General features: G+C 48.7%; 1 protein-coding gene across 6 annotated transcripts in view; it reads right to left on the bottom strand.

The window, feature by feature from the left end:
• Positions 1–202: 202 nt before the first annotated feature.
• The window catches only part of UCKL1 (uridine-cytidine kinase 1 like 1), a 68,665-nt gene continuing 53,870 nt past the window's right edge, over positions 203–14,997 (bottom strand). For 4 of the 6 annotated variants that reach the window (XM_035122406.3, XM_088674748.1, XM_035122409.3 and 1 more), the window contains exons 8-15: positions 11,510–11,529; positions 8,572–8,670; positions 8,065–8,158; positions 5,690–5,752; positions 3,594–3,716; positions 1,992–2,099; positions 1,526–1,682; positions 203–593 (exon numbers count right to left, since the gene is read on the bottom strand). In XM_035122406.3, the coding sequence (XP_034978297.1) occupies positions 517–593; positions 1,526–1,682; positions 1,992–2,099; positions 3,594–3,716; positions 5,690–5,752; positions 8,065–8,158; positions 8,572–8,670; positions 11,510–11,529 (741 nt within the window). In that variant the 3' untranslated portion in view covers positions 203–516. The remainder of the gene's footprint in view (positions 594–1,525; positions 1,683–1,991; positions 2,100–3,593; positions 3,717–5,689; positions 5,753–8,064; positions 8,159–8,571; positions 8,671–11,509; positions 11,530–14,997) is intronic. The other 2 variants (XM_088674749.1, XM_035122407.3) reach the window with 2 other exon arrangements.

The following is a 14,997-nucleotide window of genomic DNA, read 5'->3' as shown; positions in this document are numbered from 1 at the left end:
TGGTGGCTAAAAGTGTTGGACTGGGATCTGGGAGTCCAGGGTTCAAATCTCCACTTAGCCACGAGGCTCACTAGCTGCCTTTACTGCTTCACCAGGAGATGAAGGTTGGGTCTGTGGCTGCATTAGCACAAAAGATGGTTGAACTGCTGGGTTAGTCAGGAATGATTGACACCAGTCATCAACAAGACACTTGAAGCTTAGCTGAAACATTCTCTCTCTCTTTTTTTTTAATAAAATAAGTTATAGTAAATCTTTAAATTAAAATACATTGCCTCTAGGCTCAGAAACGCTCTCGAGCACATAAAAAAAAGGCAGCAAGCATCTCTCGCCATCCTCTCCATTTCCAAAAAAAATATGCTCTCAGCCACGGCCTCTGGTGGAAGATGAGTAAGAAAAAACTATGGTGCAGTGCGATAGTCTCTTTGCAAATGTTTGGGGGATGTTTTGGGGGGGGTTAAGGTGCAGTGCAGAAGCCTCTTTCCCTCCAGAGTGGTTCCTTTACAAAAGAGGAGCTTGCTACGAGTCCAGGAGGTCTTCCTCGTCACTCCAGTCGGGAGGCGCATCTGTGCCAAAGTACCGGTCTCCAAAATTTCCTAGAGGGCGGCAGGAGGGAACGGGAATTAGGAAGCGCTACGAGAAACCCCCGTGCACGCAGGAAGTACACTGAGCTGCGTCCGTGCTATTCAGAGATGTGCCCAGGACGTTCCCGTCTGGCAAAAATCCCCAAATCCTTCTGCTAGATTCGCATTCCGTTTCATGCAGGTTCAGCAAATCCTAGAGATTTGCCACCTTCATGGCTCAAGGTGGCGGCAGCAGCGTGCTTGAAGCCTTGCCTACTTCTCGGGTGTTAAATCTGGCAGCGGAGACTCTCTCGGGTATTTCCACCACCCTCGGAAGTGTGGGAAAAGCTGGCCAAGGAGAGGGCTTTCTCGGAGGCACACCCTAAATTGGGGAACTCCCCACAGAGATCCATCTCCATTGTCTGGCTTTTGTCATATGCTGAAAAGAAGTTTGCTTTCTGGGATCCACTGGATTGCTCTGGTTGGAATTATTTTTCTGCCACTCTGGGTGGCTTCCAACAATTGTAAGACCACAGTAAAACATCAAACATTAAAAAACTGCCTTCCGATGCCTTATTCAAACTGTCTGCAGCTACGAAATAAATAGTAAGGATGTGGCGATACATGCAAAAAACCAAAACAAAACCCAATGCTAAGAAATGACCTTATTTTCAGCATCAATGGTGGTAGCTGGGAATTATATTATTGCTTGCAAGCAGCTCTGAGCCATCAGGAGCCGCTGGAGAATGAAAAACTCAAAAAGTTTTTCCAGGGGACCTGACAACTGTAAGAACATAAGGAACAGCAGGCTGCTGGATCAGGCCAATGACCACTCCAGTTCAGCATCCTGTTTTCTCAGTGGCCGACCAAATGCCCTAATGGGAAACCCACAAGTGGGATCTGAGCATTCAGAAGCATCGCTGGTTCAAGACCAGGGGCAGGACCTCCTAACCCTGGCCACTCACCAATACCAGGGATGATGCGGAAGAGGTCGTTCACTTTCTTGTCCACGGCTGTCGTGATGATCTTCACCTGCGGGAAGGCGTAAGCGACCGAGTGGACGCCCATCTCAGCCATCAGCAAGGAGAGGAGGAATATCTTGTCCTCTGGGACGTCATGGTCCTAAGAGAAAGGAGAGGGTTTCAGCCATTTAGCTTCACTCCTCAGCTTGCCCTTTGGCCCTCTGGGGGTTACGGAACTACAACTCCCAACAACCCTGTTCACTGGCTGTGCTTGCTAGGGCTGGTGGGAGTTGTAGTTCAGCAACATTTGGCTTCCCCGCACCCAGCTTATGCTGCCGGCGGATGGTCAGATGAAATCCTCAGCATTGTTCCCTTCATTTCTAATGTTCATAGGGGAGTGCTGTTACCTTTTCCCTTCCCTCCCAACAACTAAGTCAAAGTTGTCCCATGACACCGGCCCGACCCTTACCAGCAACACCCTCACAGCCATCATGGCTGCCGCTCCTGTAGAGACCGTACAGTCCATGAGGATCACGTGATCTTCGCTGATGTCCTTCGGAAGCCTCAGATAATGCAGCTGGAGGAGGGAGAAGGAGGAAGGGAGCGTTTGGAGACGGCGAGCAGGGAGGAAAGTGTCCCCAGCAGGACTGGCCTGCTCATTCCTTGCATGGGGTCACTGTTGGCAACCCACATCCCCCAAGACAAAAGTTGGCGAGTACCATCAAGTGAGCCCAGAGGTGGATATGCACTAGGCCAGTCTTCCCCAACCTGGTACCCTCCAGGTGTTTTGGCCAACGACTTCTGGAAAGCTCTAGGTCAGAGAAAGCTGCAGAGCATTGCGTTGTCGGCAATATTAAGTTTTATTCATGCCCACTGTAGTAGTAGTAGTAGTAGTAGTAGTAGTAGTAGTAGTAGTAGTAATAATAATAATAATAATAATACCCATCTGGCTGGGCTTCCCCAGCCACTCTTCGCGGCTTCCAAAATACATTAAAATATCACACATTAAAAACTTCCCTAAACAGGGCTGGCTTCAGATGTTTTCTAAATGTCAGGTAGTTGTTTCTCTCTTTGACATCTGGTGGGAGGGCGTTCCACAGGGCGGGTGCCACTACCAAGAAGGCCCTCTGCCTGGTTCCCTGTAGCTTTGCTTCTCGCAGTGAGGGAACCGCAAGAAGGCCCTCGGCGCTGGACTTCAGTGTCTGGGCAGAACGATGGGGGTGGAGACACTCCTTCAGGTACACCATTGCCCATTCTGGCTGGGCTGATGGGAGTTGTAGTCCAAAAGATTTGAAGGGCACTCAGCTGGCAAAGGATGGACTATACAAAATTAATGGACTCCTTCAATATCCACCTGATCTCTTTGAACTAGCCGGATAGGATATTGGGCTGGCCTGTATCTATCGAGCAACACTGCTTAAATATATTTAGTTGGCCACAACCCATTTCTAGCTAGCCCAGGTCCCAGGACGGGTTACAAAAATATCAGAATTAAAGACTGACAACAGTATCCAAATAATATCAGTGCAATGCTTGCACAATAGAACATTCTCCCTATGCGCACCCAGCAGTGGCAGAAATTCATGCTCCGGCACTGGGGGCGGGGTTGGAGCCTGTTCTGGGGGCGGGGGGTGCCTCCCGGAGGGTTGTGGCGCACGTTCCGGGGGTGTGGCGTACCTCCCGGAGAGGCGAGACATGCGTTCCGCCCCTATCTTCCTACGCCCCTGGCACCCAGCACCCTTTCCAAATCTGCTCTGGATGGGTTGGGGGAGCCCCTGGAACAGATTTAGGGGGTGCAAGGGGGAAAGGAGGGGAGTTCTCTTGCAGAAACACAAATCCTTGTGCTGAAAGGACACGTTAGCCAGATACCGCCCCAAGCTCTGTCTCATTAAAATCATAAAAAAACAAGCCACAAAACCGACCAATAACCATATTAACAGAACCACAGTGCAGAGCAACAATGACTTGAGTTTTGAGGGGGCAGTACTTGGTTTGGGATACTGCTAGAGAGGTGGCAAGGTAGCGCAGGCCACTACCAAGCCCTTGCCCCATACCAGGCCTGGACATTTACCTCTGGCTCTCCCGTGTACCGGTTGGTCTGGATGAGGATGGTGCCAATCCGGACATCCTTACAGACGGCCCGCAGAGCTGGCTCCATTGTCTCCCCAGCCCTCAAAATGGACACGCCAGTGATCTGGAAGACAGAGGACAAGGTGGAAACCCGCAAGTATAATTCCCCCAGCTTTCTACTGCTTCTATCCCACCATTCTGTATTGCTTGGAACGTGGCTGGGCTAAGTAAAAAAAAAATCACCTCCAGATGATCAGGCAGTGTTGTTGTCATAAATGAATAAAAAAGAGTCGCTGTCTTGTTCTTCCATTTTCAGGTGAAGTTCTGTGGAGTTGTGTTAAGGCCTGCCTTAGACAAATGGGTGAGCTGAAAAAGCTCCGCTCCGTTTCAAACTGGGCCCAGACGGGATTCAGTTCGAAAAAGGATTCATTCATAATGTCGGCCAGCTCTCCTTGCAAGTTCCAAACCCTTTCTGAGTAGAAAGCTTCTTTCCTTTGAGAAGCAAGGAAAGGGGGTAGCTGGTGGGGAGGTGGGCTTGCAAGAGACAGGAGAGCCCTTTCCATCCAGTTGTTAAGTGGAAATCAGGCTGCAGGGCAAACGCAATTTCCATAGAAGAGTCATTTCCTGCCGGCAAGATCGGTACTCGGAGTTACTCTGCCTTCTACAATGAATTGGGAGGCAGAGGAAATGGCACTCCCATGATCCCTGGCAAGAATTGTCAGTGCACACTTCACCATCTGGTAGTGTGGATTTGTTAAGGGATGCGGGTGGCGCTGTGGTCTAAACCACTGAGTCTCTTGGGCTTGCTGGCTGGAAGGTCGGTGGTTCGAATCCCTGCGACGGTGTGAACTCCCCTTGCTCTGTCCCAGCTCCTGCCAACCTTGCAGTTCGAAAGCAAGCCAGTGCAAGTAGATAAATAGGTACCGCTGTGACGGGAAGGTAAACAGTGTTTCCGTGCGCTCTGGCACTCATCACGGTCCTCTGTGCGCCAGTAGCGGTTTAGTCCTGCTGGCCACATGACCCGGAAAGTTGTCTGTGCACAAACGCCAGCTCCCTCGACCTGAAAGTGAAATGAGCGCCACAACCCCATAGTCACCTTTGACTGGACTTAACCATCCAGGGGTCTTTTACCTTTTTTACCTAGTGTGGATTTGTGTGTGCGTTTTCTCTAAGAATACTTGATCAAACGCTGAAATCTCCCCACTGCTTCACCCCAAGCATTCTTGAGAATTATTCCTTTTTTAAAAAAAAACCAACGCCAATGTTTTTCAGGAGGACTTGGTGGGAGTTTGTCATCCCGCCCAGCTGTTCTCCGATAAATTATCCCTCTTCTTCAGGATCCTGGAAAAGGAGTCTTTAGTAAAGTGTTACCAAATGCATTTGAAATGAATTGGTTAATTGATTTTAAATCGCGTGAAGCTGGGCAATTAATCAATTAGAAAAAATCTTTTAAACAGCCGAAAACCTTTCTCTTGCTACATTATCCTCTTGCTTCCTTCGGTTGGTTCTGGGTTCTTCTCAACAGAAACTGGGCCTGTTCTCTCCTTTTGGGGTTTGCGTCAGGTTTAGTGGGTTCTCTCCAGATGCACCAGACTCAAGACCCAGATGTCTCTATTTTTAGGGAAAAAAGCTGTCCAAAAGCTCCAAGTTATTGAAAACTACTGAACGTGCAGATATAGAAACCCATGGGTCACTATTGTGACACCGACAGGTGCAGGAGTTACAGGTAGGTAGCCGTGTTGGTCTGAGTCGAAGCAAAATAAAAAAATTCCTTCAGTAGCACCTTAAAGACCAACTAAGTTTATATTTTGGTATGAGCTTTCGTGTATAAAATATAAACTTAGTTGGTCTTTAAGGTGCTACTGAAGGAATTTTTTTTATAGGTGCAGGAGTGTTTGCCAGCACAGCACCTGTCAAAGGCTTCAGCAAACATCCCCTCAAAACACCGCGATGCAAAAAGAGAGAGTTAAGATTTGTCCCAAATAGAAGGTGCCACATGCAGAAAGCTGAAACTATGAATCAAAACAGGAGCAGGTTTCACACACCCCTGGTTTTCTCCGGACTCTGCTTCGAGAATCCTCTGCTTGCGACACTTACTTGCTTCCCACTGTAGTTTCGGCCTTCATAGTCCTGCCCTTGGGGGGTCTGAACTGTGCAGGTCTGGAAAGGCAACGGCACACAGGAATTAATATGAAATTTGGGCAGGGGCAGAGCCCAAGTGAGAAGTAGCAGAAAAGCAGAATAAATTATGCAAAACAAACAGATGTGTGCATTTTTATGCAGGCTGCAAATCCAGGTTTCCTTAGGGCAGAATGCAAGCGCCCATCCCTGAAACCATTTCTATCCAGCTGTATTCCCAGGCCACAAAAAGGGTGCAGAGAGAGAGGGTGAGGTTCTAGAGGATTTTATGAACAAGGAAGGTCACTTTTGGGGCATAATTAAGTTTAGCCTGATATTGCTTCTTTAAACTGTGTTCAGCGAGAGAAGAAAACTCATCTCTGGACTTGAACACCACTCCATTTGTGGCATCGCCGGTCCTCAAATTTTCTTCTTAGATTTAGGGCTGAACGGAACATTTTCCAGGTCCACCTTCTAGATTGAAATCCATGATTTCAGGTGGGGCAAACCTCACTCCCCGAAAGCCCCCCAACTCTGCTTTTCTCAGAGCTCTAGTTACAGGTAGGTAGCTGTGTTGGTCTGACATAGTCGAAACAAAATAAAAAAGTCCTTCCAGTAGCACCTCCTCACCCACAATAATATAACCACCAGACTTAACATGGACACTGGTACCAGAGCCTGCAATAAACCCAGATGCCAACTTTGCTGCCACATACACCCGGACAACACCATTACTGGCCCCAACAACATCAAATATACCATCTCAGGACTATTTAATTGCTCATCTTCTAACATTGTGTATGCCATCAAATGCCAACAGTGCCCTTCAGCTCTCTATATTGGACAAACAGGCCAAACCCTATGGGTAAATGGACATAAATCTGACATCAGGAATCACAAGAAACCAGTAGGAAAACACTTCAGTCTCCTAGGACATTCTATACAAGATCTCAAAGCAGCTGTCTTATTACAAAAGAATGTCAGAAATAGACTGGAAAGAGAAGTTGCTGAATTGTAACTTATTACCAAACTTAAAACGGGACACAGGTGGCACTGTGCTCTAAACCACAGAGCCTAGGGCTTGCTGATCAGAAGGTTGGCGGTTCGAATCCCCGCAACGGGGTGAGCTCCCATTGCTCGGTCCCAGCTCCTGCCAACCTAGCAGTTCAAAAAGCACATCAAAGTGTAAGTAGATAATTAGGTACCACTCTGGCGAGAAGGTAAACGGTGTTTCTGTGTGCTGCTCTGGTTTGCCGGAAGCGGCTTTGTCATGCTGGCCACATGACCTGGAAGCTGTACGCCGGCTCCCTTGGCCAGTAAAGCGAAATGAGCACCGCAACCCCAGAGTCGGTCACGACTGGACCTAATGGTCACGACTGGACCTTCCTTTACCTTTACCAAACTTAAAACCATGGAGAGACCTGGTCTAAATAGAGACATTGGTTTCTTATCTCATTATACATGATAAAGCTATTTTTAGCCATCTCACCCATCGCTTTTTCCTGTAAGACCAATTGCAGTAGTTAACAGTCGTCAACAGGTTTACCACACCTATCAGCCAATCACCCATTCCCACCACCCTTCTGAGTAAGACCCCTCCCCACCCTCTCACTATTATAAGGGTCTGGTGACGTCTGTTTCAGCGTATCTGAAGAAGTGTGCATGCACACAAAAGCTCATACCAAGAACAAGCTTAGTTGGTCTCTAAGGTGCTGCTGGAAGGAATTTTTCTATTTTGTTTCTCAGAGCTGTTTGACACTGTTCACAAATCCCCTCCCTGCCTTGCAATCTGGTGCTGAATCATCCATTTCCCCTCTGTATTTCACTTAGCTGATCCAAAGGTTGCAATAGCATGTAACCGATTGGATTTTTTCGGCCAGCACCTGTTACTTAAGGGCACATGGGTGCCATTTTGAGCGAGGGCAATGCCTCTTATACAGGCCACATGGGTGATCTTAACCAATCAAGAGGACGCAAAAAGAGCATGTTGCCTGCTCCCTCCCAAATCACCCAAAGAGACGGGATCCTCTTTCAAAAGAGTACTGATCCCTTTCAGCTCAGCCATGGTTTGGACAGGGGTCAGCAAACTTTTTCAGCAGGGGGCTGGTCCACTGTCCCTCGGACCTTGTGGGGGGGCCGGACTATTTTTTTGGGGGGGGGAAATGAGTGAATTCCTATGCCCCACAAATAACCCAGAGGTGCATTTTAAATAAAAGCACACATTCTACTCATGTAAAAACATGCTGATTCCCAGACTGTCCGCAGGCTGGATTTAGAAGGCGATTGGGCCGAATCCGGCCCCCAGGCCTTAGTTTGCCTACCCATGGTTTGGAAGAATGCTTTGATCAGCCTACCTGGAAAGGCAGCAAGGACAGCGCATGCTCAATCAGGAGACGCATCAGCCGTTTGGAGTAGAAGATAAACTCATCCCGACTTGTCTCCTTGTCCCTGAAAGGGTAACAAAGAGGAGAGAAGGAAGGCGTTAGGTTCATAGAATTATAAGAGTTGGAAGGGACCTGAGGGTCATCTAGTCCAACCCCCTGCAATGCAGGAATCTCAGCTAAAGCATCCATGACAGATGGCCATCCAAGCTCTGCTTAAAAGCCTCCAAGGAAGGGGAGTCCACCACCTCCCGAGGGAGACTGTTCCCCTGTCAAACTGCTCTTACTGTCAGAAAGTTCTTCCTGATGTTTTGTCAAACTCTCCTTTCTTGTAACTTGTGTGGCAGAGCACAGGAAAGGGGAGCCTGGGGGCAGATGCTTGACAGGCAATAGTTTTCTTCCTGCTCTCAATGGAGTAAGTGGCTCACCAGGAGCTCTCCGTGGTGCTGAAAAGAACTTACAATAAGGCACCCAACTCACCGGATGATTGTGTGCATGCCTTTCACTTGTGGGGTGTTCTTCAGCACACTGAGTGTCTTGGGGAGAGGGTGGCATTGGTGGGCCGAGGCCAGTGCTGCCCTGAAGAAAAAGAGGAGAATTAAAGTCAAGTCGAAGGCTTCTTGGGAAAGTGCTGCTTCCTCCCCCAGCCAGAGAAGAGAAGCCACCCCTAAGAAGCCACTGCTTTCCTCATCCGAACAAACCACACAGACCTCTCGCCATGGCTAAAATGCCCCATGGACAGGCTCAATGGGGAAGGGAATCTTGTGGGATGTAAAACTGCAGTCAAGTAGAACATTACTACAGTGGACATGTTAGGGGATTCTTTGTACCACTCAGGAGAAGACTTCCTGTTTCCTCCTGAGCTGGGACAGACTTGAAGAGGGGGTGGTCTATAGTACTAGCATGGAGAACCACACCGCCTCCATGTTCTGATCAGTGTGTGTTCTGCATTTTGTATGTTGCTGTGTGTTTGGAGAAGCGACTGCTTAGTCGCAGTCACTTGGGACCAACTTCTTTATGGAATAGTTCTAGTTGTTATGTAACCTAAGCCCTGCCTTCAGAGATATGTCTTAATGAATCTGTGAGTAAACTACATTTATATTAACGTTAATCAGATTCTTGTGTTTATTCTTTTTAAGAGGGATTAGAAGGGATTTTACCAGGAAGGAATCTTTAATAGTAAGATTCAGATGAGTCAGCAACAAGCTGCTCGCTGCGTCATTTAAAAAGGGGGATGTTTGGAACTCTGCTAGAATATGGAACTTGCTAGCGCAAGTTAGGAAGGATATCATTCAATAATATATCCTCTCCTGCCTCCCAAATCATCTCCACAAATCTCACTCCCGGCCACCTCCCTTGCGTAAGTTATCGGCAGCGCTTAGCTGGGAGCCGTGGCTGAACTTGACACTGGAGGTTGGGCAGGGCGGAACCAAGAAGAGCCTGCCGGATCAGGCCCTTGGCCCATCTGGTCCAGCATCCTGATCTCACAGTGGCCAGCCAGATGCCTGTGGGAAACCTGCAAGCAGGATCCAAGCACAGGACCGACTCTCCCCTCCTTTGGTTTCCAGCAACTGGGTTTCAGAAGCATTGCTGCCTCCGACTGTGGGGTCAGGGCACTGGCATCCTTTGGGGCAAAGGGCGGGATATAAATTAGATAGATAGATGGATGACAGACAGATAGATAGATAACAGGCTTTTGAAAAGCAGCCTAAGGGGTGGAATTCTGCTTCCTGCAGGTGGTGGGGCGAAGGACAAAGCCTCGTTGCCAAAATGAAAACTGGGGGCCAGCTTCCTTAGTCGTTGGAGGAATAAAAGGGTCAGGATGAGTCACATCTGAATGACACACTGGTGGTTTCAAGGAGCTGCCGGCAGCCTAGCTAGCGAGGAGGAAGAGGAAGGAGGTTCTAATTAGGACACCCTTTTTGTGCCCCCTGTGTCTGTATGGTTGGTTAGGACGGACAAAGGGCCTCGTGGAGAGATCCTTTCCACCCACGGAATAACACACGCGAGCATTAACTCAGGGCGAGCGAAAAAAGAGGAGCATTAAAATATGCACATGCAAAACGAAGCCGGCTAAAGGTTTGCGCCTTGCCAGTTTTGGGTCTGGAAGAAAGAGGTGCACACACAAACACACAGAGAAACAACCGCAGGCCAATCGAACGGAAGTGGGTTAACCAGGAGCCGGGGAGATGGTATGGAGCTGTACAAATGCTTAGCAAGGACCCAGAAACAGCCTCAGATCCATGCACTTTTCAAGGGTTCTGGTGGAAGATCTCAAGGGTGCCCCTGTGCCCACGGGCGCCACGTTGTCAACTCCTTCATAACTTATTTGCTTTTGTGTGTGTGTGTTAATTTGTTTCTGTTAAAGGATTTTTAAAATAGCAACCGTGGGAGGCCCTGATCTGCATTGGGACCGTATTGGGAAGTAGAGGAACAGTTTATCCTTCAATGCTGCACCCGGTTTTATTTTATCTTTAAATCCCCAATATAAGCCAACAGAAGCTTCTCTTCCAGAACAAGTAACTGTTTTTTTGGGGGGGGGTATTTATTGGGACCATAGTAAGGGGGGGGAGTTTAAAGGTTTATTCCTATACTCCCTCCATCCATGCCATGGTCCTAATGCCAATTGCATTAAGATAAAAAAGTCATAAAACAGCTGGGGGGGCTTGATTCAGCTTAATGAGTGACAGCTGGTTGATTCCTCTGGACCAGGCATCCCCAAACTTCGGCCCTCCAGATGTTTTGGACCACAATTCCCATCATCCCTGAAAACTGGTCCTCTTAGCTAGGGATCATGGGAGTTGTAGGCCAAAACATCTGGAGGGCCATAGTCTGGGGATGCCTGCTCTACACTGTTTTGTTTTGTTGTTGTTTTGCTGTTTGTGTTCTCAACTGTTCTTAATTGTATTTGTTGTACATTGCCCTGAGATGGTTGTTTAGAAGGTAATTAGCAAATCATTAATAACAATAATAGTACACCCTCCTGGCCGGGGGGGTGGGGTGGGGGTTTAAATGCAAAACTGCAAGGCAAAATTGGGGGAAGTTCAAAGGACGGCTGTGCTCCGGTTCATAGAATGTTTGGGGAAGTGCAAATTGGGGTGTGTTTGCATTGACATGTGACGCAGACTGAATTTCTCCCCCCATGCCTTGTATCCTGGGTACCACAGGGCCTCCCAGCTCTCGTATGTCAAGTTGCTCATTATGCTATAAACCTCCCAGTGGTCTTTAATTGGGGGGAGGTATATAACTTTCTTAATAATAATAATAATAAACCTCGCTAATGGGGGCACGCCGACCCACATGGTATAGACTCCTTATCATGCAGGCCTAGACCTCGGCAGAAGCTCGCCACTCAATTTAGTATTCAAACCAAACCAAAAGGAAAAAAATAAGTTGGAGGGTGCAATTTGATCCTCACATATCCCAGCGGAGTTTCCTCTGTTCATCAGATGGGAGTTGTAGTTCAGGGATGACCCAAGCAGGTGACAGACAACCACACGCACAGAGACACATGGGTAACCAAAGAGGGAGGGGAGAGAAAATAAAGCAGGGAAATAAGAGCACTTAATTTTTTAAAAAAAGGGGGCGGGGATTTGCCCTGGAGAAGCATCTTGCATTTCTTTTGCCTGGATGCAGAATCCTTGACCTGTAACAAAGTCATTCGTATGGCTTGGTGGAGAGGAGTAGGAATGCCTAGCTTTGGCATGGAATCCGTTTCATGCGGCCCCTAGGAGGTTGCCTGCAGGGTCATGTGTGGCCCTCAGGCTGGTCCTTACCAAAGCTCCCACACCAACTTAATCTCACAGGGTGTTTGCTGGCGCAGCCTCTGAAGGATTGCACAGGGCAGAGATGTCAACTTCTGCAAGAGTCGTAATGATGGGAGAAGCTGTACCTCAAGGAATTCTCCCATGAGAACCTCTCAAGCGCCTTCTCGGCGATTCAGGGCCATTATTGCCAAAATAATATTGCATTTGGAGGTCTGCTTTATTAAATAACCCGGTTGCAAGCTTGTTAAAATGGAAAGGATGTTAAGAACCTAAAAAGAGCCTGCAGGATCAGGCCAGTGGCCCATCTAGTCCAGCATCCTGTTCTCAAAAGCAGCCAACCAGATGCCTGTGGGAAATCAGCAAGCAGGTTTCTAGCCCTCCCCCCCTCCTGTGTTCCCCAGTAACTGTTTCTCAGAAGCATTGCTGACTCCGACCACGGAGACAGAACACAGCCACCATGGCTTTTAGCCACCAACATCCCCCTCTCCTCCATGAATCTGTCTTTTCTTAACGCCATCCAAGTTGGTGGCCATCACTGCCCTCCTGTGGCAGGGAGTTCCACAGTTTAGCTGTGTGAAGAAGCACTTTCTTTTATTTGCCCCGACTCTTCCAACGTGCAGCTTTATTGGAGGTTGAGGTCTGGCGTTAAGAGAGAGGGAAAACGCCTTTCCTCTATCCCCTTTCCGTGCGTTATTTTAAGAACTTCTATCACGTCTAATGCGGTCGCCTTTCTTTCGCCCCTGAATTTTACACAGGTACTCGGCGCTTCCTGTCACTTCTTTGCTGTGTCTGACCGGTAGTGGAAAAAATTGATAAGCAGCCTTAAGCGGATGCTCTCTCTCTCTCTCTCTCTTGTCTTTTTCCTTTCCTCGTTCATCTTTCTTTTAAAAAAAAAAATTAAGTCTCACATTTGGAGACCAATTCTTCTGCCCCTCCTTCTCCTCCTCCGCCTTCCTCCCCTGAGAACAAAAACGCTTCCAAAAGGCCGGGTGACCAGCTCAAAAGACACACACAAATCCCCACAAAAAAAGCAGGCAGGGCAGAAAATGTCGCTGGCTCCTTTCATTGCGCTCTCGCAGAATCAAACAGGAAGCAGACAAGAGAAAAAGCGAGAAGACAGAGAAAGGGAGAGGAAGGAACGGAGCCCAGGGGAGGTTTTTCAAACGGGCAGGAGGGCAGCCTTGAAGTGGCTTGACATTTCCAAGATGTGGGGGCTATTGTGCCCCCAGACGCCCATAAGGAAGGGATCCTTATGGGGATCAAGGCTCGGAGCTGAGGAAAGGCATGGCAAATCCAAGCGGAGGGATCTATTTCTGGAACGCGCCGTTTCCTAAAAACTTCTTCTTCTTCTTCTTCCAAAAAGCATTTCCAGACATACAGAAAAATGTGTGTGTGTGGAGAAACCAGAAAAAGAAGTTCTATTCGGCTGGGCTCCAATTATTTAAACGTTTTCTAACTGCTCTCTTCTCCCCCCCCAAAAAAAAATTCTATTCTTCATGGGGACCAGAGATGTTCTGGACCTCCCCAAATAGCTGGTAACTCAAACAGCATAAAATGGCCAATGGGTGGCTGCAAACTCAGGTTTGTGGAGAGACTGGGGGATATGAGGGGACCGAAAAGGGAGGGGGGTTGTCAGTCAGGGCTGGGGGGGGGAGGCGTAGCTCAAGGGAAGGTCCCAAATTCAACCCCAGCCATGTCTCCATGGGGGGCTGAGAAAGACCCCTGATTGAAACCCTAGAGCAGGCATCCCCAAACTGCAGCCCTCCAGATGTTTTGGCCTACAATTCCCATGATCCCTAGCTAACAGGACCAGTGGTCGGGGAAGGTGGGAATTGGAGTCCAAAACATCTGGAGGGCTGAAGTTTGAGGATGCCTGCCCTAGAGGATTGTTGCTAGCTGGCATAAGCTGAAGCAAGCTGAAGCCCCAAACCTGGACTACTGCCATGCGCTCTACGTGGGCCTACCTTTGAAGGTGACCCGGAAACTGCAACTAATCCAGAATGCGGCAGCTAGACTGGGGATAGGGAGTGCGTGCAGAGACCATATAACACCAGTCCTGAAAGACCTACATTGGCTCCCAATATGTTTCCAGGCACAATTCAAAGTGTGGGGCTGAGCTTTAAAGCCCCAAAGGGCCTTGGTCCTGTTTGAAGGAGCATCTCCACCCCCATTGTTCAGCCCAGACACTATGAAGCCCAGTTCCAAGGGCCTTCTGGCAGTTCCCTCCCTGTGAGAAGTGAGGTTACAGGGAACCAGGTACAGGGCCTTCTCAGTGGTGGCGCCCGCCCCGTGGAACCCCGTCCCATCAGATGTCAAGGACTGTCTGACTTTTAGAAGACATCTGAAGGCAGTCCTGTTCGGGGAAGTTTTTAATGTTTGATCTTTTATCGTGTTTTTAATATTCTGTTGGGAGCCGCTCAGAGTGGCTGGGGAAACCCAGTCAGATGGGCATGGTATAGATAATAAACTGTTGTTGTTGTTGCTACCTGTGAGCATACCTGCCAAGTTGCTGTCAGAGAAATAAGGGACTGGGCCGGAAATAGCAGACCGGAAGTAGCGCTGCTGCCATTTTGGAACTGGGCGCAGCATGCTCAGAAGTGACTTTTGATGCTGCTTTGCCCAGTTCCAAAATGGCCACCGCGCCAGAAGTTGCACTGCAGCCATTTTGGAACTGGGCAGAGCAGCATCAAAAGTCACTTCTGAGCATGCTCCGCCCAGTTCCAAAATGGCCACCGCGCCAGAATAAACCGGGGAAAAGAAAATTCGTTTTTTCAGCTAGGAACAGCTGGAAAAACTGGGATTTCCCGGGGAAAACGGGAGACTTGGCAGCTATGCCTGTGAGCCCCAATTCTCCCCTGAAAAGGCTCCTTTCCGTTTTGGGAGGTTGGCTGGGTCAAACCAGGCGGGACCAGCCATTCCTACCAAGTGGGCTGCAAGAGCACTTCAACATGGAACCTGAGGGCCTTGTCGTGTAGGGACAGGGGGCAGCCATCCCCAGAAGGGACGGCTGCATATCCCTGCATTGCCGGGGGGGGTAGTCTAGATGACCCTCAGGTTTCCTCCCAACTCTATGCTTCTACGAAAACGCAGATAAGTGATGGGCCTTGCCAACCCTGACCATCAGATCTCTGTGCGTGTA

This window comes from Zootoca vivipara, chromosome 7 (assembly GCF_965207765.1).
Source record: "Zootoca vivipara chromosome 7, rZooViv2.hap1.1, whole genome shotgun sequence".
NCBI classification, from domain to species: Eukaryota; Metazoa; Chordata; class Lepidosauria; order Squamata; family Lacertidae; genus Zootoca; species Zootoca vivipara.
Note: the sequence above shows the minus strand (reverse complement) of the source record. Positions and strands in the feature narration are given on the sequence as shown.